The 24,235-nt window shown below is 43.8% G+C and overlaps 1 protein-coding gene, 1 pseudogene and 1 gene segment (V, D, J or C); all 3 read right to left on the reverse strand.

Moving 5' to 3' along the window:
- The window catches only part of LOC106999631 (homer protein homolog 2 pseudogene), a 115,687-nt pseudogene extending 103,943 nt beyond the window's left edge, over positions 1-11,744 (reverse strand). The window contains exon 1 of the transcript XR_013395306.1: positions 11,062-11,744. The product of XR_013395306.1 is annotated as a homer protein homolog 2 pseudogene (transcript). The remainder of the gene's footprint in view (positions 1-11,061) is intronic.
- On the reverse strand, positions 3,415-5,613 carry LOC704251 (disintegrin and metalloproteinase domain-containing protein 21-like). Its single transcript, XM_001088316.5, has one exon. The coding sequence runs from the start codon at positions 5,611-5,613 to the stop codon at positions 3,415-3,417; it is 2,199 nt and encodes a 732-aa protein (XP_001088316.2).
- The window catches only part of LOC106999633 (immunoglobulin heavy variable 4-4-like), a 76,002-nt gene continuing 61,905 nt past the window's right edge, over positions 10,139-24,235 (reverse strand). Inside the window, 1 exon segment of the V gene segment in view lies at positions 10,139-10,777. Coding sequence covers positions 10,459-10,777 — 319 coding nt within the window.

The following is a 24,235-nucleotide window of genomic DNA, read 5'->3' on the forward strand; positions in this document are numbered from 1 at the left end:
CCTGGGTGTGTCTGTGAAGCTGTTGCCAAAGGAGATTAACATTTGAGCCAGTGGGCTCGGAAAGGCAGACCCACCCTTAATCGAGGTGGGCAGCATCTAATCAGCTGCCAGTGTGGCCAGGATATAAAGCAGGCAGAAAAACATGAAAAGACTAGACTCGCTTAGTCTCCCAGCCGACATCTTTCTCCTGTGCTGGATGCTTCCTGCCCTCAAACATCGGACTCCAAGTTCTTCAGCTTTGGGAATTGGACTGGCTTCCTTGCTCCTCAGCTTGCAGGTGGCCTACTGTGGGACCTTGTAACTGTGTGAGGTTAATATTCCTTAGTAAACTCATATATATATATATAAAACATATAATATATATTATACATATAACATATAATATATATTATACATAACATATAATATATATTATACATAACATATAATATATATTATATATAACATATATATTATATAACATATTATATATTATATATAACATATAATATGTTATATATAACATAATATATTATATATAACATATAATATATATTATATATATAACATATAATATATATTATATATATACATATTAGGGTTCTCTAAAGGGTTGGAACTATACATAGGTTCCATAGTCTGTGGTGTAGACTAGGTGAAATGAACTGTACAACCTCCTGAAGGGTAACACCCAGACTCTCACCTGAACTCCCTGAAATCCTGTGCCCTGGGGATTGGAGAAACCTTCAAACCAAAGCCAGTGTTAAGTTAGCTCAGTCTTTGATTGACATGCAATCTGCCTATACTTGGCTTCCAAGGGTGGGTGAGGGAGAATTCCTGCCTGGAACAAGGTCACATTACAAAGAATCTTCACGATGCTCATGAGACATCTCGGACCTTCCATCAGAAGCGTTCAGGATGGCAGGAGACTGGACGTGATGTGCAAACATGGGCATAGGAGGAAGGAAACAGAGAATGGAAGGAGGTGACAGCTGACAAAGCCTTGTGTTCTCAGATGCCGAGCATGAAATGAAGCATTTATGATGAAGGAAACAGAACAGATGTACGGTACAATATTAAATATACAATAGTAAATTACAGCAGGTGGCTTCACAGCAGCTTAGACACAGCAGAAGAGAAGAGGATGGAATTGGAAGACAGATGCTCAGGACAGATGCAGAGTGAAGCCGAGGACCCGGGAAAGAGGATTTGAGAGTTACAGACTCTGGGAGTGGACCCACCCCAGAAACAGAGGTGGAGGGGGATTGGAGGAAGAAGGAACATTTGAAAGTACTCCATAGAGAACCAGGATAGCCCCTTGGGCTAAGCAGCCCATGACCCTTGCAGCCTCAGAGGTCCAGACTCCAGCCTGGCCTCACATGCTGGTTGGTCTTGTCCCTGCCAGGCCAGAACCCTCCTCAGAACCCAGAGCCCCCACGGCTCTCCCTCACCCTATGCCCAGGACGTGTCTCTTGTGCATTCTTCCCTGGCCCACAGGTGAGAGTTTATACCTGCTCGGGCGGCCTCGGCATCCACACCAGCAACCTGGTAGCAGTTGTCCTGCTCCCTCCACCTGGCACAGCTCAGATCTCCCACAGTGCAGGCCCCGTGGTCAGGAGTGATTAGAACACACAGGAGGGCAGCTCAAGACAACAGGTGCTGAGGCATGCAGATTTCAAGGATTTAAGTGCTGATGCCCTTGGAAGACCATTTCCATGGGGTTAATCATGGTTTCTCTTGGTGAAATGTTGGCTTGTGTTTTTGATATTGTTGTTGCTCTAAATAGTGTTTACCTGACTTCAACATGAACTCGATTGGTCACGTTCTTTGTTGAAATATGTATCTTTCTAAAAGTTCACACAGCGTTAGATTTTTTACTCAAACAACCTATAACATTTCTCCAACAGAACGCACATTTGCCTTCCTTCCCCGCATACCTCCGCTCCCTGCCCTGAGCAGTGCCCCTGCCGGTCCCATCTGCTTAGGGGGTGGGGCAGGGGACACAGGCCCTGACACGTGCCAAGCGTGGTGGTCTTGTAAGGGCACTGAGTGGGTGGGCCCTGGAGAGAGGGGAGGTCATTCCCCCGGGGAACCCCCTAGGCCACAGGAGAGAGATCAGCTGATGTGTGAAGTGGGGGTGGAGATGCAAGAAGGCTGGGATGGGGCCTGCTGCTCTATCAGCAAAACCCCTCACACCCGAAGGGCACACAGCAGGAGCGCATCGTATTCACTGACCTCATAGGTAACTGTCCATTAGCGTTCACCCACAAAATAATAAAATACACTGAGAGGGGCACAGGAATGGATTGCTCGCATCTTTATGTCGGCTGAATGGAGGAAATTTCTAAGCAGGTTGAGAGAAAGGATATCAAGCTGTGTTTGGAGAAAGGGGTGGGAATTCTAAACAATGTTATGGAAGCAGGGCAGCTAGAACCACAGGTGTATTCAGAAGAATGCTAGATCTCAGTACTACTCTAGAATATCAGCAGTTTTCTGTGGACGGTATGGGAAGTGTGATTTCTTCTGTTTGTGGGTTTTGCGTTTCACATTCTCTGTGACATATCTACACTGCATTTTAAAAGTAAAAATTATTGTGAATTTTAATTTAAAATAAAATGTTATTTCATTCAGTTCTTTATACATTTAACTTTCATTTTCCTTCACAATAACTTAGCAACACACCTAGCCCTGTTTTCACCCGGACCAGCCTGTGCTGCTACAAGCCTGGTTTCTCTTCCTCATCACAACATAGTCAGCTTCCCTTCCCGTTTCAGTTCGAGGAAATGTGGGGCGGGAAGGGAGGGGCAGCTGCCACTCACACAGCTCACACTGAATGCCAGAGAGCTTGCCCCGCACCTCTGCCTATTTTTCTAGTTGAATTTCATTGCATGCAGCAATCAACCTCAGGAATTCATTTCCCCACATACGGGAAGCTCGGCCCCAGGTACGGGGATTTGCTTGGTGGGGAATTTGAACCCAAGTCCCTCTCACTGCAAATCCCACAGCATCCCTATGAGGAAGAGACAGGGAACAGGGAGTAGCCCTGGGTCACCCTAAACTGACTTCGGGCTCAGAGAAGGACAGATTACCTGGGGAGTGAGGAAGCTCATTGCTCTGGAGCTCACTTCTGGAGAAATGTCATGAAGGGGCCCTGTAAGGAGCTGGTGGCAACTTCCGTTAATTGTGGGACCAGCGACCTCAGGTCAAGAGCCAGATGCTCGCTCAGGTCTCTCCGGGCCAGAGGCTCTGGCCACGTTTGGGCTCCCAGCGGAGTCTAAGAAAATGTGGAGAGCACCAATGTGTGTTTTTGAAGATTTATTTCAGAGTGAGCATCATTTCAAGAAATGTGGACTTGAGCTTTGCCATCCTTTCCCCTGATCCTGTTCCATAGATTTTGCTGTTATATTCTCTGTATCTTTACAGGCTGAATTTGTCTTATTCTGGGTCAGTAGCTGTTACTTCCTTAACGGCGGTGGTCCTGATAGTTCGCACATTTGTGGCCATCCCAAAGAGCAGTGCAATTATGAAGGTGTAAATACGACCAAAGACCACTCTCAGATACAGCACTGCCTGATGGCTTTGTTTGACCGAACGTGTTCTTCTTGGAGGTGGCCCGCTGTCAACACTCCCACCAATACCTCTTCTTAGGCACCGTGGAGGATCCCAGCCTATATGGCAATGGCAGTTCCTTCTGTTGTTGCAGACCCCTTTGTAACTGCACTTCTGAGGGTAACAGTCGTAGTTCAGTGAAGTGATAGCCACATTGCACTGGGTGTTATTACAGGCCATTCCACGAGAACAAGGAGTGCCGTCTATCACACGCCCAACATCAGTTGTGTCTGTTGCACGGTGTTCATCCAATCCAAAACACTGAAACCCTCTTCTTATTGAGTGATGGAATGAAACATGTTCCTGCAGCCGGGGAAGATGGGTCACGTTGGTACACTGCAGTCTTCCACAAAACTTATCTATTCCTACACAAGCCTGGTAGCTGAGAGCTGATTGTTCTCGAGTACAATGTCCGAATCGGTGACTTTCAAGATTGATGTCATAGCAGTCCCCAGGAGCATCCTTAGCACTGACACCAAAGATCGCCTTGCAGAGCACATTGCGGTCAGTGCAGTTCCCGTGATAGCAGTAGCCTTCTTCAGTGCACGGGGTTCCATCTTGCAAATAAAGGTCTGGGGGGCATGTCAAGGTGGTCCCATGACAGTACTCTGGAAGGTCACATATATTTTGGATAGGTCTGCAGAGAGTCCCTTGTGCGGAGAAGCTGCAGTTTGTACAGCAGTCTCCTAGATGACAGATGCTCCCCGGTGTGAGGCGACAGTCACTTCGGCAGCAACGACTGGCATAACACTGCTTGAAGGAGCCACAGTCACATTCCTCCCTCCCTTCCACGATTAGGTTTCCACAGCGAACCATTGTTATGCTTTCGTTACGCACTGGAGCGAGTGCTTCAAAAACGCACTGGGATGAATTTACAAAACAATTTTGTGCATGTCCATAAGAACAGTTACTGAACGCATCTGTTATCCCAGGATATCGCTGCATAATGCAGAAGGCCCTTCTCTGACATGTGCAGTAGTTGTCATCATACTCCACACCCATACTTCTCATCAGTGTCTGGGTTGTTATGACGGCTACCAATAAATAATGTCTGCCTAGAGTACCAATGTGTAATAGGCCTAAATGTGTACAGAAGCTATACCTTTGTGGTTCATAGTTAGATTCATGTGGCGCTTCTTTAATAAGTAGTGTGGATGAATGAACACGAAAAGTATCAAAAAAGGTTCTTTTAAAATAGGTAAACATCGCACTATTAGCTCCATATTGATTCACAGGAGCTGGGTCATGAACATTATATATGGTCAAAAGATAAATATAGTACCGCAGATCAATATTTTGAACAATGCTGTCAATGACACTGAACATCTGGACCACCGCTATGTAACAAGTTGTAATATTGCCATATATACGATAATATGTGTTGGAACATTGAACGTGGCCTTTTATATTGCCTCTATGAGAACTATACAGCAAAGTAGATATCCTGGGATTCATGCTGTCATTTGCTTCAGAGAACAGGGGGTCTGTCTCCTCATTGTCACCATCTCTAAATGTGGGCCCCGTTGCGTTGGGCTCGGCCACTATCTGAGAAACAACATGTTCAAACCTGCGGGAATCCTGGAGGGGTTTGATTTCGTAGGCAAGGTCGTCCAGCTTCATGATGCCTCTGAGGCCCCCATAGCACGTGTCGACGGTGACCATGGACAGAGGCACCTCCTCCAGGTAGCCGAGGTAGTAGCAGTCTGGAGGGATGTAGGGGTCATCCACCTGCAAGGCCCCTTGGTCATCCTGAGTTGTCATCAGCAGATGTCTGGGCCAAAGAAGGTGTTTTCTCCGCATGTGAACGACGTGTCTTTGACCCCCAAAACGCAGGCTGTAGGACAGCCAGCCGGGAAACTGAACGCCTTTGCCATGGTGTGTCTCCTTCCTGGGAATCACCACCTCAGAGGATGCGTAGTGCCACAAGGGACGGCCTTGAGAACACCAGACTGGAGCCAGGAGTGCCCAGAGCCCCAGCAGCAAGACGGGGGCCCTAAGGGTGACTGGTGCCTCTGCTGACCTCATGCCTCAGCCCAGGGATAGTCATCCAAAGAGAATGGGAAAGGAAAGGACTGTCCTTAGGGAAGCCAGGCCCCAACCAGCTGTGGTGACTGTGTCCCTCCCAGGGAGACCCTGACATAGAACAAAGGACCTCCCCAGGCTCCTGCACCACACCCTGGGGGGCACCTGGACTCCTGGAGAGAATGAGGTAACAGTCCCAGGGCGGGGCAGGGGTGGATCCAGAGAGGATGGCAGCTGCTGCACACAGGATGAGGCTGAGGGTCCTGGCTGTGAGGATTCATTGGGAAGGGAAAAGGGAGAGGGAAGCAGGGCTCTGTCTCTTTTACCACCGTCAATCTTTTCTGTTGCTTTCTGAATCTGCAAAATACAATGATGTGTTCAATGCCCTCGCATCAGGCGTGTTATTCTCGGTCGCTCTGTGGGTTAATACTGCTCCTTTCTGTGGGTCACATTGCTTACTCGGTTGCCATGTGGAGGTAGACACTGCCAATACTTTCCTTGTGGACTGAATGTTTTTCTCATCTTAATAAGTACCCATGTCTTATTCTCTTTGTTGTTGTTTCGTTTTGTTTTGGTTTTGAAGTTTGGTTTGAAGTTACCAGATTGTGAAAGGAAAATATCTTGGGCCCCGCTGAGCTGGGAACCACTCAGGGCAAGTCTGCCTCCCAGTCTATTTAAAGCTATCCCTGCGGTCACAGAGATAGATCAGAAACTCAAAAGAATGCAACCATCTGTCTCTCACCTACCTGTGACCTGGAAGCCCTCAGTGGGGAGGACTTGCTTTGAGTTGTCTCGGCCTTTCTGGGTGGAAGTAATGTCCTTCTTACTTATATTCACTGGTGTCTCATGTCTCCCTGAAGTGTGTCAATCAAGCTGTGCCTGACCACCCTGGGCACATGTCATCAGGACTTCCTGAGGCCGTGTCACAGGCGTGTCCTCAACCCTGGCAAAGGAAACTTGCTAAATTAACCGAGATCTGTCTCAGAGTTCCTGGGTTCACAAGATCAACAGTTGAAATAGGGTAACTCTTTCTTCTGTGCTGTGTAAAACCCTTGTGAATTAGGGTACTTTTTACTTAGTCCATCTACTGGGGGCAGACGCTATTCCTGACCCCATGAGAGCCCCAGGTGCTGCCCCTCCGATGCTTCTGTGTGGTTCTCTCCTGGTCTTTGGTCATTTCTTCAGATGCACGAGCCAATCAGTTCTCAGGGAAGGACACAGGGGGCCCTCTGTGGGTGTCTCATGTCTGAGAACAAATATTTCGCATATTTCTCCCATACTGAGTCCTCTGTGTTCAGTCCTGATTACCAAATGGAAACCCCTGGGCATCCCAGGGCTGTGGGTCTTCTCTCAGAGCTGCAGGATCAAGTCTAGGCTTGTTTTCACCAGGAGAGAGAGGGCCCTGTTTTCCTGCCTTCTCCTCCATAGCAAGCTGTGATGTGGGAGGCCTGAGGAGAGGGCAGAGCCCAGAGCAGATGTGAGAGTCCTGGAGGAGTTGAGTGGCAATGGCAGCATTTGGGAAAATATGATGACTTATAATATGACTGTGCCATGAAACTCACTTAGCAATTATTATTATTCACACATGTGGACAAATTCTAATACATTGCTTTAAGCAAACTTTAAGAGATATAAACAGAGAAATAGAAAACAATATAAAAATAAGAGAAGACCTTAATACCTCACTTACAACACTGTATAGCAAATCCAGAAAGAAAATTCTGAAGCCTCCGAACTTGAACAACACTATTCAACAAATTCACCTAAAAGACAGTTATGGAACCTTCGAACCAAGAGCCATGTAATACACACTCTTCTCGAGCACACATTGAGCATTGTCCACGGTAGGTTATATGTTACATCATAAGATGAGCATTAACATTTAAAGAAGGAATCCTAACCCTTCTCTAACTCTTTCAAAAATTTGTGAAGGGTCAACCTTCCAAACTATTTCTGAGGCTACCATTACACTATTACCAGTAATATTACCAGTAATAGACAAATGCACCGCAATAAAATAAAATTATAGATCAATATCATTGGTAGACACAAATTAACCACTCCAAAAATAGTAAACTAAGTCCTAAAGATTTTACAGAAGGCCACACACCATGACCCACTCAAATTTATTCGGAGTTGCACAGATGATTCAACATCCTCAATCAATCAATTTGGTACACCACATTAAAAAGTAAAGAAAAAGTATTTCAGTAACGTTTCAAGAGACATAGAAAAAACATTTGGAAAAATTCAGGGTTTCATTATAAAACTTCTGAACAAAGTAGGAAGGGAGTAAAACAACTTGTACATAATAAAATCCATTTTAAAAAGTCACAGCTACTCTGAAAGGTTAGACTATTTTGTTCTAATATCTGAAACAAGGCAAGAATACAGCTTGAGGTATTACACTTCCAGGCCTCAAAATTTATTGCACACTTAGAGTAATAAATCAGAATGGTACTGGCATAAATGCATGCAGGGAGCTTAGACATAAACCCACATATTGATGACCAGCTGTTTCTCAGCATGAGAACCAGCGATATACAATGTCTAAATTATAGTGTCTTCCAAAGAGCATGTTATGAAAACTGGATTTTCACATGCAAAGAATTAAGAATTTTAAGTTAGAATAAACACAAAAATTAACTCTAAATGCATTAAATATTTAAATGTAATAAGCATAACTGTAAAACTCCCACTCCTGAAAAAAATAGCAATCTTTTTCTGGATTTTGCATTCAAAACACATATAAAAAAAGCAGAATTGAACAAGTGGGACCAGATTTTACAAAAGATTCTGCAAAGCAACGAAATAATTCCAACTTACAGAATTGGATAGTACACCACGTATCTGAAAAAGTGTTAATATCCAATATATAAATAAAATTTCTATAACTCAATAGCAAAAATAAAAATAGCCTGTTTTTAAAATAATCAGTTTTACACCTTTAAGAGTATAAGAACCTAGAACTCAGGTTAAACGTTTCTCTCCATGGCTAACGGTCCGTCTTACGGTGTACTTGGCTGGACAATGCTTTGTATTGATTTGACAAAACACTGATCCAGGCGGTGTTGTGAATTTTTTAACAGAGGTTATTAAAACCGTAATAGTTGACTCTGTGTTGGGCAGATTATCATTGTTAACCTGCTTGGCCCTGATTCCATCAGAGCAGAGCTGGAGAAGGTCAAACTCCATGGTGATCAAGCAGCTTCAGCTGTTTCTGAGACTTCCAGCCTGCACTTACTGATGGCCGGCCCTGAGGATATTGGATGTTTCCAGCCATCCCCCAAAATCGTCATCCCCTACATCTCACAGGAAAGTGGTGTGTCCCTCTGCAGCTTGTCAAACCTACATTTCAGACAGAGAAAGACTCTCCAAAATCAAATAATATTTATTTGAAAATGGGCATCGCAAGGGGAGTATGCGTGGGCACATTTAAGGAGGTAAATGAAGACACGTGTTTTAAAGGATAACTGAGGAGGCTTACTGAGCTGTTTTCAGACAATTATCCTGGGCTAGAAGAATCAATAACAAGGGTGGAATCAGTTTAAGGTTGGACAGGGAGTGGTAGGGTAGATATCCCCACAATATTAATACTTTTATTGTTGTGGTAGCCTTAGCCTTTGTTCAAGGTTGTAGTTGTGCAGATAATTTGTGTGTGTGTGTGTGTGTGTATGTGTGTGAGATTGAGTCTCACTCTATCACTCAGGCTGGAGCGCAGTGGCACAATCTCAGCTCACTGCAACATCCGCCTCCGGGGTTCAAGCAACTCTCCTGTCTCAGCCTCCCATGTAGCTGGGACTACAGGCATTTGCCACCACTCCAGGCTAATTTTTTTTTTTTTTTGTATTTTTTAGTAGAGATGGGGTTTCACTATCTTGGGCAGACTGGTCTCCAACTCCTGACCTCAGGTGATCTGCCCACCTTGGCCTCCCAAAGTGCTGGGATTACAGGCATGAGCCACTGCACCCAGCTGTGCAGAGTATTTTTATGGTAGTTCTTGTTATCAGGGATATGTTCATAAGAACCCTCCATTCATGACCTTCTCCAGCTTCACCTGTAAAGATTATAACTCAAGTGGCTCCACTTTGATTCTGACAACTTTCACACCCTCTTCCTCACACCACTAGTGAAGAAAGTACTGTGTGAAGATTTTTCAGAACAGGATTAGAAACACACCCGTATCGCACGTTAACCAAACAAGCTTGTCCCCTTCAGTCCCCACTGGCAACTTGCATTTCCAGATGAGTCTCCATGCAACACAGTGGAGGGTCCTGAGTGAGGAGGAGTGAAGAAAGTCCCACCAGCCTCTCCCCCGTGACTGCGGCAGCCACAGCCTGAGACCCACCTGAGCGCCACGAAAGGGCTTGAGGCCTGGAATTTTGACCACGAGGAAAATATCTTCCTTTTCCAGAAAGCAGGAAAAGCAAATGGAAAAATGAGAACAACGACTACAAAAGAAAGTAAATGGATTAGGGACAAAAGAAGCACCAGATCAGTGTTGATCTGATTCGCATACTTCGGTGTCAGGAGAAGGGCCAGATGTGAAACCTGTGAGGTTGTACATGACACTGGCCCTGGCCCAGCCTCCACCATCTGTGATCAGGATCCATAAAGACTGTTCTAGTCATGAAGGCTCACTGAGGTCCCTGTCCTGGGTCTGACTGGAGAAGACTCACCAGGAAACCCTGAGCTTACTCAGGATTCTGATCGTGGTGACTATGTTTGAGGACTTTGCATCCCTGTAAGCACCAATCTGCATTTTGTGCCGGTGAGAATAGATCCTCATATTAAAATAATCTCTTTCAAATACTAAGAGAAGACATTGTTAGGCACAGAATCCTAAACTTAGAGAGGTTCCCTGGGGAAACTGTAAGAAGTAGAGGAAGCCCCATATCCTGACAGGAAATCAGCCTCCGTCTGCACCTGCCTCTGGGGTTGACTCTGATCAGTGGGTCCCGAGCGCCCCCTGCCACTGATTTCCCCAGCGCCCCTGCAGGGAGGTTTGTGTCTGGGCTCACACTGACTTCCCCTCACTGTGTCTTTCGCACAGTAATACACGGCCGTGTCCTCAGCTCTCAGGCTGTTCATTTGCAGGGAGAGCGTGTTCTTTGAGTTGTCTCTGGAGATGGTGAATCGGCCCTTCACGGAGTCTGCGTAGTATGTGCTACCACCACCATTACTAATGTATGAGACCCACTCCAGCCCCTTCCCTGGAGCCTGGCGGACCCAGCTCATGCCATAGCTACTGAAGGTGAATCCAGAGGCTGCACAGGAGAGTCTCAGGGACCCCCCAGGCTGGACCAAGCCTCCTCCAGACTCCACCAGCTGCACCTCACACTGGACACCTGCAAACAGAGAGACACCAAGGTCAGAAACTGCCACACATATCCACTGTTTCTCTCACTCATGTTCACTCCCACTCAATCTCTCTATTTCTCCATGAATCACCTCTTAAAATAGCAACAAGGAAAACCCAGCTCAGCCCAGACTCCATGGTGAGTCCTCTGTGTTCTGTGCTGATCACCGAATGGAACACTGTGGACTTCCAGGGCTGGGCTCCTCTCCCAGAGCTGCAGGGTCAGGGCTGGGCTGGTTTTCATCAGCAGAGGGAGGGCCCTATTTGCATGTCCCCCACTATATAGCTCTGGGGTGGGACATCTGAGGAGAGGCCGGGCTCACTGCAGATAAAGTGACCTGGGGGAGATTGGTAGTAATTCCATCATTCAGGAAAATATAATTTTACATTATGTGATTGTACCTTAGCATTTAGCTCCCATAATCCGACTTTATGTTTACATATTTACACAATATATATAATGCAGCTTTCAATGTTATATTTTACAGAAGATAATTTACATAGAGAACACAGCAGTTGTGCAGTGTGTCTAAGGTTACACATCTAAAAAAAATTAATCCTATTATCTGGGCCTGTGCTCTAACTACCAGAGGAGGCGGCTCCCCTGAGACAACTCCAGGGCAGCGTGGACCAGGCCTAGTGAAGACTGCAGGATTCCCCATCTGCTATGACAGCTTTCTGTAATTTACCTAAACATGCAGAGAGAACCACGGTTCATGTGTGTGTATTTTCAGAAGTTAGTCATGTTGCTTCTGTCAATATCAGTTTTTTCATTGCTCCATTTTAGCAAAACTATTCATTTCTTTTTTTGTTATGGCTTTATTCAAGTATAATAAATAAATAATTAATTCAAATTTATAGTGAATGATTTGAAAAATGTAGACCTATGTTTTCAACAATTCACTCAGCAATTCAATCAAGTCTTGAATAATTAAATTAATCCCTAAATCTTTTCTTATTCCTCTCAAATTTAACTCACATCCCCATTATTCCCAACATCATATTCTCAGAAAAATTTAAATCTTCTTCATGTTAATTTTTAATAGTGTCATCTTCTAAAATTTCTACAAGTGAATCATATAAAATTTACTCTTAATTTCTTAGTTTCTTTCACTCAGCACAATTCCTTGAGAATTTAGCCACGTTTTTTATGATTGAGGCATGCCTTGATTTCAAGCTGCATTAGATTCCAGTACATAAATATGTGCCAAACTATTTAATTGTTCACCAGTAACAAAAGGTGATTTGTTTTCTCAGTTAATGGATTTTATAGAGAAAAGCAGCTCCTCAGCAAGGGAATGTAAAAAATGAGTAAACTATGATATTATCCTGATCTCATTAACAACAAACATGAAAAACTACAAATAAAGAAAAAACGTTCAACATATCTGAGTTGATACCATAGAGGAAAAATAATCTCTGAAATCTGAGGAGAGGAGCCTGCAGAGAGAACCACATATTAGTGTACCTGAGGCGGATACCACGGGATGGTATTTAAGATAGGAGCAGGCCGACATGGAAATATTCAGAGAGTTGCTCGAGGATGCATGTGCTCATGCTGTTAGACTGTGAAGTTCCTAGTGCTTGCGGGCTTTTCCTACAGAATTGTTATTAATTATTCTTTCTGCACTTTATGCAAATGATCAGGCCAACCATAAGACTAAAGTTTATTTTGAAAACAACTCAGACCTATAATGATTACATTCTGACAAAAATCAGAACTGGAGAGAGAAAAGTTATGTTTCAAAACATCATACACTTGCCTTTAAATTCTAATCTCTTCAATTGCTTTAAGTATGTGCCTCCATTTTAGACTAACTCTGCCTATTCCTGTGAACCAACCAATGATCTCCAGCTGCAGCTCAGAAGAAACAAAGGGATGGGGAATATAAACATCTGCATCAACATTTTAGTTCTGAGCAATTATCCTGCAAATCATGCCAGGTGACGGGAATAAACAGGGTGCCCCTAATCCAGAGGTATCTTTGAGAAAATAAGTGCAAGGGAGCTAACAAAAGCCCAGCCCCATGCCCAAATCTCAGCAGGCGTTAACTACAGCCCAGTTATCTGGGCATGTCAGCAGCCTTGGAATTTTTTTTCAAGCTGTCCCTACCACCTTGTTGGGTTTTGATACATGTGTTCCGATAACCCAGTTTGTCTCTTCTCAGATTCAGGTCATCCAACTCCAAATGGTCATGCTGTGCAGGAAGCATGGTGCCAGCATCTTGGTGAGGACCTCAGAAAGCTTACAATCATGGAGGAAGGCAAAGGGGCAGCAAACAAATTACATAATTAGAGCAGGTACAAGAGAAGAGATGGGGAAAGTCCTAGAGTATTTTAAAGAACTAGATTTCACTTGAACTCAGCACAAACTCAATTGTCACCAAGTGTGCCACATAAAGTCATTTACGAGGGATCTGCCTTCATGACCCAATACCTCTCACCAGACCCCACCTTCAGCATTGGCAATTACATTCATAATGATTCGTAAGCAGAGCCATTTCTGGGAGTCATGGGTTTCCCCGAGAGGTAGCACTCACTTGCACAAGACTCAATTATACTTTGCAGCTTCCTTGCACAGCACACACAGCACAGAAATATAGGAACCTTCCACTCAATCCACCCTTCCTCTCTCCTTCACTCAGAGACAGGCTTCCCTCACATACGATCAACTTCCCAGCTTCATTCCACTCCCCCTGCATTTTCTCTCAAAGGGGTGGATGTTCTTCTTCTAAAAATTCAGGGAAACTTCATTCCGTCTTGGAGGTTTCTGCTTAGAAAACCAATAATAACACAAATGTTACTTGAAAGGGGTCCCAATTCAGGGTGAATCCGCAGAGTAAAATGAAAGCGAGTTTATTAGGAAAGTAAAAGAATAAAGATGGCTACTCCACAGGCAGAGCAGTGGTATGGGCTGCTGGTTGTCCATTTTCATGGTTATTTCTTGATTATATGTTAAACAAAGGACGGATTATTCATGAATCCCCCAGAAGTTTCCAAAGCTGAGTATTTCTCCCCTTTTTTAGACCATCTAGGGAAACTTCCTGATGTTGCCATGGCATTTGTAAACTGTCATGGTGCTGGGGGGAGTGTCTTTTAGCTTGTTATTATAATTAGTGTAAAATGAGCAGTGAGGACAAACAGAGGTTACTTTTGTCACTGTCTTGGTTTTGGTGGGCTTTGGCTAGCTTCTTTACTGTAATCTTCATCAGTAAGGTCTTTATGACCTGGATCTTGTGCAGACCTCTTATCTCATCCTGTGATTAAGAACTCCTTAGCTTACAGGGAATGTAGCCCAGCAGGTCTCATTCTTATTTTTCCTAGCCCCTATTCAAGATGAAGTTGTTTTATTTCCAAAGCCTCTGACAAAAACAATGTAGTGAAATATTTATAATATGAGCATCATTATATTGCCAAATATAAAATAAAATATCATAATGGCAACAAACAATTTTATGTGTCACCTTGACTAGACCACTGTCTCATCTACTAAATCACACACTAACCAAGGTGCTGCTCCCATGGCAAAATACAGGGGTTAGTAGAGCCTGCCATTATTCTTTCCTAAGTCACGAAGAGTGTTCTAAATAATCGAGGTGGGGCTGATTCAGTCAGAGCATAACAGAAGACGATGGGACTCCGTGGTGGATGGCAGGCGCAGGTCTTCCCAGGAATTCCAGCCTGTCTTTCCCGATGGGCAGCAGTATTGATCTTAGGCTGCCTAGCCAGACCCTACAATTACTATTATCCAGAGCTCACAGCACCATGGAGTGTCCATCTTCAGCTCTCCTCAAAGTCACAGGTGAGAGTCCAAACTCTGTGACAGCGTGAAAAGCTCTACGTCAGTATCCCATTGGAGAAAACTAGTATTATTCCCTTCATGACTAATGTCCGCTTCATTTTCCAAACCTCTCCATTCACAGAAGACAGCAGGAGAGTGCAGGCAAGGGTGAGTGAGAAAGTCCCCTCAGATTACCCAGGTCCTGCAGACCTGAGCCCTGGGATTTTGAATACAGATAACACATACTCAGTTTTCAGGGAAGAGAAGAAGAAAGGGAACTGTGAGAATCAAGTCTACAGGGAAGGAAGATGAATTAGCATAAAGAGAGTTCACTGAATCAGTCTGAGTCACATGTGCACAGTTTTACAAGATGAGGGGGGATAGCTGTGAAAACCATGCGGTTTTAAGGACCCTGATCCTGGGTGAGCCTCTCTCTTGGCTCCTATCAGAACTCAAAGCCTGTTCTAATCAGAGATTCCCATGGAGGTCTCTGCCCTGGGTCTAACTGGAAAACACTCTCCAGGTTCCCCTGAGCATCCTCAGGACTTTTATCCTGTTGACCACGAAATAATTATTTCTGCCCCCAAAATGACACTGTGGGTTCTGTGGAGGTGAGGATGTGTCCTACTGTAAAAAACAAAACAAACAAAAAAACAGAAACAAAAAGGAAGAAGAGAAGTTTTGCATTCAGAGACATGAAATGTTAGTACAGATCTGGAGACGTTCCCTGGGGAAATTTGACAATGAGGCAGCCGCAGACCATGACAGGAAGCCAGGCCTTAGCAGCACCGGCTCCGGCCCGGAGACAGCCCCAAGCTCAGTGTCCGGGCGCCCCCTGGTGGTCACGGGGACCCCTGCAGGGGGGGGTTTGTGTCCCGGGCGCCCCCTGGTGGTCACGGAGACCCCTGCAGGGAGGTTTGTGTCTGGGCGCCCCCTGGTGGTCACGGGGACCCCTGCAGGGGGGTTTGTGTCTGGGCTCACACTGACCTCGCCTCACTGTGTCTCTAGTACAGTAATACACGGCCGTGTCCTCGGCTCTCAGGCTGCTCATTTGCAGAGACAGCGAGTTCTTGGCGTTGTCTCTGGAGACGGTGAATCGGCCCTTCACGGAGTCAGCGTAGTATACGGTTTTACCAGTGTTACTAATGGATGAGACCCACTCCAGTCCCTTTCCCGGAGCCTGGCGGACCCAGTGCATGCCATAATCACCAAAGGTGAATCCAGAGGCTGCACAGGAGAGTCTCAGGGACCCCCCAGGCTGGACCAAGCCTCCCCCAGACTCCACCAGCTGCACCTCACACTGGACACCTGCAAACAAAGAGACACCCTGGTCAAAAACTGCCACACAAATCCACTGTTTCTCTCACTCATATCCTCAACCTCTCTAGTTTTCCCTGAATCACCTTTCAAAATAGCAACAAGGAAAACCCAGCTCAGCCCCAACTCCATGGTCCTCTGTGTTCAGAGCTGATCCCAAAGTGGAAGTTCTTGGAATCCAGGGCTAAGGCTCCTGTCTCAGAGCTGCAGGGTCAGGGTTCAGTTGGTTTTCATTAGTAGAGGGAGGACCCTATTTGCATGTCTCCTAATACATAACAAGCTCTAGGTGGGACGCTTGAGGAGTAGGCTGTACCCACATAAGGCGACAGTGCCCTGCAGAAGTTTTATGACAATGATGGTATTTGGAAAATATGCTGTCTTATGAAATTGTGCTGTGATAAACACTTTGCCATGATCACCCTATTTCATTTTTAAATATTTGTGTAAGCTATGTTATGTAGGAGTCAGTATTTTCTCCATTTACGGATGTGGAAGTGAACCCACACATGGAGGGGACTCTGTGTACATCTAGGAGCTCATGTCTGGAATGAGTGAACACCAGTAACTCGCCCCGTGCTCCTCATCACTGGCTGTGACTGCTCCTTAACCAACTCCAGGACAAAGCTGGATGTGTTAGTGTTTTTATCAGAACCCACTTTCCATGATAAGAGCACATGTGGTTTTGCTGCACTCCAGCACTTGCCTGAAAATATGGAGAGAACTAGGGTCCAGGCACATTAATTTAATTTTAATCAGGTACTTCTGACAGTTAACTTATTTTTTCTGTCTTTCTAAGTTTCCATTTGTTTGCTTGTAATACATTTTATGATGTTTAATTGAAAGGTAATATACTTCACACATTTAAAATGTACAATTAATAAACACGATGTGACTGTCATCATTATCAAGAGAGTGGACAAGTGAATTCTTCTCAATGTTTCCTCTTGTTCTACTGTATTCCTCCTCCTCTCCCCTTCCCTTCTACCATTTCCCCAGGCAACTACTGATCTTCATTATGTTACTTTAGATGCATTTTTATTTATCAGAATTTATAAAAATGAAATAACATAGTATATATTCTTATTTGTTTGGCTTATTTTACTCAACATAAATACTTAGATATTTTACCTTGTTGTTCTGTGTCTCAGGCATTAATTTATTATAAGTGATGGGTAGTATTCCAGTGAACACATTTACCATAATTTGTTTTTATATTAAGCAGCTTAACAATATTTACATTCTTTTATTACTCTGGGTCTTACTAAAAAATCTTCTACACAGCTTGGAAATGGACATAGATGAATAATATATTTTACTTATTTTTTCAACAACAATATCAACAATAACACATAGACAGAGAAGCTGGAATTTTTCAATTTTTTGGGGGGAACTGAGTCTCACTCTGTTGCCCATGCTGGAGTGCAATGGTACGACTTGCAAACTCTGCCTCCTGGGTTCAAGCGATTCTCCCTTCTCAGCCTCCTGAGTAGCTGGGATTACAGGTGCGCGCCACCATGCTAGGCTAACATTTTTGTATTTTTAGTAGAGACAGGTTTTACCATGTTGGCCAGGCTGGTCTCAAACTCCTGACCTCAGGTGATCCATTCACCTCGGCCTCCCAAAGCGTTAGGATTCCAGGTGTGAGCCACTGCAACCAGCCAAATTTTTTTTCATAATACTTTAGATACTTGAAGTTTTAACATAAACATCAAATGTGAAATCTAGGGAGAGACAAGTTGAGACTTGTTGAGAGTAACAAAACTGGGGTATGAGTTGAATTGAGGCAGCATATGTCATAAAATGTAGGCTGCTACAAGATAAAAACACACTTATGCATTGGATTGCTTGAAGTCAAGTGTGGTAAATGTGCTATAGTGTGAATTTCTAAGAGACCACATCCTGAAGAGCTTTCCTATCCTATTGACTCCCTTTCCCCCAGAATGGGGACAGTCAGAGAAATCTTTCAGTCCCAATGTGTCTGTCTAGGAGGGAAAAAGTGCCCACACTTCTGAAAAGCATTCAGACCCACCCCATTGGAGAACTAAGAAATTACTCTGCAGGGGCAAGCCACCAAAACCAGTATCTTGGGGGCACCGCTTAGGAACTGAGATGGGAAAAGGGGTCTTCACCTGAGTTCCATTGAGAACTACCTCCCCTCTCTTTCTTATTTAATCAGAGCCCTAATCTGCAGTTCAAGTCAGCAAATCTGGAAGGTGATAACACCAAAAGAGAACATTGGAGCTGTGGGAGGGAACAACTGGGGAAAACAAGAGGACTCCACCCCTGGGAAAAGAGCAAGAACACACAGACGGACATCTCATCTGGAGGAAGTTCAGAAACCCTGGAAAGCTGACACCCAGACTCAGGATCACAATATGAACCCAGGAAAGGTCAGAAAATCTCCCTTTATTCTATAGCTTTCCACTAGTTTCACAATTGTCACTTAAATAACATTTTAATCCACCTAAGGGAGCTGAACATGATTCTCTGGAAGAGGGAACAAGGTGAAGCGGCAAAGCCAAGCAGGAAAGAAAAATAAGCTATCACTGGAGGATCTGAAGTCTCTGGTGGACACAGAAGAACAGACTTCAACTCTGACGTCCACTGCAAAAGAAAATGTCAAATGTAGCTCTGAGAAGATTCACAGACACTTCCACAATAAAGTCCTGGCAAAGATAAAGTGTGATCCAATACAGGCAGAAAATGCATAAAATGAAATAATAGACCAATAACAACTGTCCATCCCAACATGTGTGGCTATCAACAATTATTACGTACATTAATGAGAAATACCAAAGTTGTAATAAATGAATGATCAACATGAGATTTGTAAATGATACAGATATTATAATGATCTAGTTAAACCATATATGTAAAGTAGCTCTAATTCATATGCAAGAATCTCTTAAAGCAACTGTGAACATAATGCAGGACTAAATAGGCAACTGAAATATCAAAATACTAAGAAGAAATCACATGGAAATGCATAAGAAATCAAAAGGAATGCCGTATAAACATCGAGCCAGCTTTGGGCACAGTCCTCAGTAGAGCTGGCTCAGCTTTTAAATGAAACCATGTGCTTAAAATGTCACTAGAAATTTCACGAAGTAAATTGCAAAGAAAAGAAAGTGAAGAAAGAAACCAAACATTAATATCAAAATTATAGTATATGTATATTTTAAATCTGAGAAGGAGAAATTATAAATACAGAGAAAGTATTTGAAAAAATAATGGCTAAGAATTTTCCGCATTTTGTGAAAGACACTGAACTACAGATCCTAGAATCACAGAGAACCCCAAGCAGAGTAAACACAAACCGACACAGACACACACACCACACATACACCACGGACAGAGTGGTACACAAGAAAAAGCTTACACATCACAGACAACACACACCTTTCCTGAACTTTATTCATCCTACTTAGTTGTTTTAAAACTATTTACATTTTTAGTAATAAGTAGTAGTCTAAAATTAAAATATATTATTTTATGCCTAAGTCTGTCTATACTTAGCATGATCAAATACACAGTTTGGTGCAAATGAATGTAACTACATTGTTAGTTAATTCGCTATTTCAAAGAAAATGGTATTTATTCCTGTCTCTGTGTTGAATCATCTGTAATGTATGCCAATGAAATTATTTTTAATTAAAGAGTGTTTTAAGTGGGCATATAATAACTGTTTATACTTACGGGTACATTGTGACATTTCAATACATGTGTGCCTTGAGGTATGACCAAAATCAGAACAATGAGCCAATTAATCAGCTCAGACACTAACATTAATTTGTATTGGTAGCATACAAAGTTCTCTCTTCTGATTACGTGTAAACAGAAAACGTACAATATGTTGTTAGCTGTAATCACCATACTGTGCTGTGGGACACTACAGCACATCCCTCCTGTCTACCTGTGATTGTGCGTTTGTTAACAAAACTCTTCTTATCTCTCAGTTTCCCCCCATTCCCAGCTTCTCATAACCACTACTCTACTATTTACTTCTGGAACATCAACTTCTTAAAAAATTCCATATAACACAGAAACGCTGTGTTTATTTGTCTGTGTTTGGCTTGTTTCACTCAAGATAACGGTGTCCACTTCCATCAATGTTGCTTCAAACGGCAGAATTTCATTGTTAAGGCTGAATAATATTCCATTGTGTAAATATATCACGTTTTATTTATCCGTTCAACTGTTGATGGACACATACGTTGACTTCATATCTTAGCTATTGTGATTAGGGCTGCAGTAAACATAGGTGTACAGGTATCTCTCCAATATTAGTTTTTTCTTTTAATTATTTAAATAGGTATATGCTCAGCAGTTGGATTGCTGGATTATATGGTAGTTCCATTTTTTTTTCCCTTGATGGCTGTACTAATTCACATTTCCACCAGTGGTCTATAAGAGTTTTCCTTTATAGGCATCCTGGCCAGATTTTGATATTTATTTATTTATTTATTTATTTATTTATTTATTGTCCTTCAGACAACAGACTTTCTAGCCGAGATGAAGGGTGAAAAGACATCTTATTGTGAATTTGCATTTTCCTAAATATTATCTACATATGATCTGTTTGCCCTTTGCATGTCTCTCTCTCTTTTTTGTTTGACGCGAGTTTCACTCTTGATGCCCACGCTGGAGTGCAATGGTGCGATCTTGGCTCACTGCAACCTCCGCCTCCCGGGTTCAAGCGATTCTCCTGCCTCAGCCTCCTGAGTAACTGGGATTACAGATGTGCAGAACAACGCCCAGGTAATTTTGTATTTTTAGTAGAGACAGGGTTTCTCTATGTTGGTGAGGCTGGTGTCAAACTCCTGACTTCAGATGATCCGCCCACCTCGGCCTCCCAAAGTGCTGGGACTACAGGCGTGAGCCACAGCACCTGGGTTTCTCCAGGCTTTTTCCGTCCTTCAGAGAATTGAACAGTCATCTCCTCCCCTGTTCTCACCAATTTTCATATTTGTGTGTGACCCTTGAGAATGTCATTGCCATGTCTTACTACATAATAGAAGTCCAATCTGGCATGAAGCTGACGTGCTGGGTGTGTCAGTGTAGAACTGGGCAAAGAAACTGCCTGCATACATGAACTGTTGCATTATCCAGGCCTGGAGCTTCTCACGTCTAGGCTTTGCATTTTATCCGTGATTTTCTCTGTTGTTAGTCAGTACAAATGTTATTTTTAACTTTCTACTGAAATAGCCTCACATAACAATCTAGAGGCATAAAGATTAAAAAATAACTTATTTGGAAATTAACCCAGGTTCCAGGTGAGGCCATAGTTAGTTTGTGGTGATAGTGAGACAGGGAGAAGCATGGCTGGAAGCTATGACTGTGCTCATAAATGCTTCATGTTAATAGGGAAGACCCTGGACATACAAGGGAATTAGACACTCCCACTGATAACCTTGACCTAATATAATTTTGTGAATCATGCTCAACAATAAAACTCTAGGTTTTTGACTAAAATTGATGTTACTAATGTAAGCTTTTCCTTAGAACACAGTCCTCTATCTGATGTAAAATCAGCCCAGGTGGCAGAAGTGATTATATTTATTAGAATTTTCCAATTTGTCAAACTAGAAAATAAACACGTTTGAGGGCAGTGCATGGCATTGGGCTGCTTTGTGAACAAAAGAGCATCTCACATACTCTGGAACACCCACCAAAATGGACAAGTTAGGGAACTCTTAGATGCATTCCGTTATCCCAGATTCTGGGCAAATATAAAGGCGGAATTCAATGCAAAAAGTGGTAACACTGGGAGCAAGATGGCCGAATAGGAGCAGCTCCAGTCTCCAACTCCCAGCGCGAGCGACACAGAAGACCGGTGATTTCTGCATTTTCAACTGAGGTACTGGGTTCATCTCACTGGGGAGTCCCGGACGATCGGTGCTGGTCAGCTGCTGCAGCCCGACCAGCGAGAGCTGAAGCAGGGCGAGGCATTGCCTCACCTGGGAAGCGCAAGGGGGAAGGGAGTCCCTTTTCCTAGCCAGGGGAACTGAGACACACAACACCTGGAAAATCGGGTAACTCCCACCCCAATACTGCCTTTAAGCAAACAGGCACACCAGGAGATCATATCCCACACCTGGCCGGGAGGGTCCCACACCCACGGAGCCTCCCTCATTGCTAGCGCAGCAGTCTGTGATCTACCGGCAAGGCAGCAGCGAGGCTGGGGGAGGGGCGCCTGCCATTGCTGAGGCTTAAGTAGGTAAACAAAGCTGCTGGGAAGCTCGAACTGGGTGGAGCTCACAGCAGCTCAAGGAAACCTGCCTGTCTCTGTAGACTCCACCTCTGGGGACAGGGCACAGTAAACTAAACAAACGCAGCAGACACCTCTGCAGACGCAAACGACTCTGTCTGACAGCTTTGAAGAGAGCAGTGGATCTCCCAACACGGAGGTTGAGATCTGAGAAGGGACAGACTCCCTGCTCAAGTGGGTCCCTGACCCCTGAGTAGCCTAACTGGGAGACATCCCCCACTAGGGGCAGGCTGACACCCCACACCTCACAGGGAGGAGTACACCCCTGAGAGGAAGCTTCCAAAGCAAGAATCAGACAGGTACACTCGCTGTTCAGAAATATTCTATCTTCTGCAGCCTCTGCTGCTGATACCCAGGCAAACAGGGTCTGGAGTGGACCTCAAGCAATCTCCAACAGACCTACAGCTGAGGGTCCTGACTGTTAGAAGGAAAACTATCAAACAGGAAGGACACCTACACCAAAACCCCATCAGTACATCACCATCATCAAAGACCAGAGGCAGATAAAACCACAAAGATGGGGAAAAAGCAGGGCAGAAAAGCTGGAAATTCAAAAAATAAGAGTGCATCTCCCCCGGCAAAGGAGCACAGCTCATCGCCAGCAACGGATCAAAGCTGGACGGAGAATGACTTTGACTAGATGAGAGAAGAAGGCTTCAGTCCATCAAATTCCTCAGAGCTAAAGGAGGAATTATGTACCCAGCGCAAAGAAACTAAAAATCTTGAAAAAAAAGTGGAAGAATGGATGGCTAGAGTAATTAATGCAGAGAAGGTCCTAAACGAAATGAAAGAGATGAAAACCATGACACGAGAAATACGTGACAAATGCACAAGCTTCAGTAACCGACTCGATCAACTGGAAGAAAGAGTATCAGCGATTGAGGATCAAATGAATGAAATGAAGCGAGAAGAGAAACCAAAAGAAAAAAGAAGAAAAAGAAATGAACAAAGCCTGCAAGAAGTATGGGATTATGTAAAAAGACCAAATCTACGTCTGATTGGGGTGCCTGAAAGTGAGGGGGAAAATGGAACCAAGTTGGAAAACACTCTTCAGGATATCATCCAGGAGAACTTCCCCAACCTAGTAGGGCAGGCCAACATTCAAATCCAGGAAATCCAGAGAACGCCACAAAGATACTCCTCGAGAAGAGCAACTCCAAGACACATAATTGCCAGATTCACCAAAGTTGAAATGAAGGAAAAAATCTTAAGGGCAGCCAGAGAGAAAGGTAGGGTTACCCACAAAGGGAAGCCCATCAGACTAACAGCAGATCTCTCAGCAGAAACTCTCCAAGCCAGAAGAGAGTGGGGGCCAATATTCAACGTTCTTAAAGAAAAGAATTTTAAACCCAGAATTTCATATCCAGCCAAACTAAGTTTCATAAGTGAAGGAGAAATAAAATCCTTTACAGATAAGCAAATGCTTAGAGATTTTGTCACCACTAGGCCTGCCTTACAAGAGACCCTGAAGGAAGCACTAAACATGGAAAGGAACAACCAGTACCAGCCATTGCAAAAACATGCCAAAATGTAAAGACCATTGAGGCTAGGAAGAAACTGCATCAACTAACGAGCAAAATAACCAGTTAATATCATAATGGCAGGATCAAGTTCACACATAACAATCTTAACCTTAAATGTAAATGGACTAAATGCTCCAATTAAAAGACACAGACTGGCAAACTGGATAAAGAGTCAAGACCCATCAGTCTGCTGTATTCAGGAGACCCATCTCACACGCAGAGACATACATAGGCTCAAAATAAAGGGATGGAGGAAGATTTACCAAGCAAATGGAGAACAAAAAAAAGCAGGGGTTGCAATACTAGTCTCTGATAAAACAGACTTTAAACCATCAAAGATCAAAAGAGACAAAGAAGGCCATTACATAATGGTAAAG

This window comes from Macaca mulatta, chromosome 7 (assembly GCF_049350105.2).
Source record: "Macaca mulatta isolate MMU2019108-1 chromosome 7, T2T-MMU8v2.0, whole genome shotgun sequence".
Taxonomy (NCBI): domain Eukaryota; kingdom Metazoa; phylum Chordata; class Mammalia; order Primates; family Cercopithecidae; genus Macaca; species Macaca mulatta.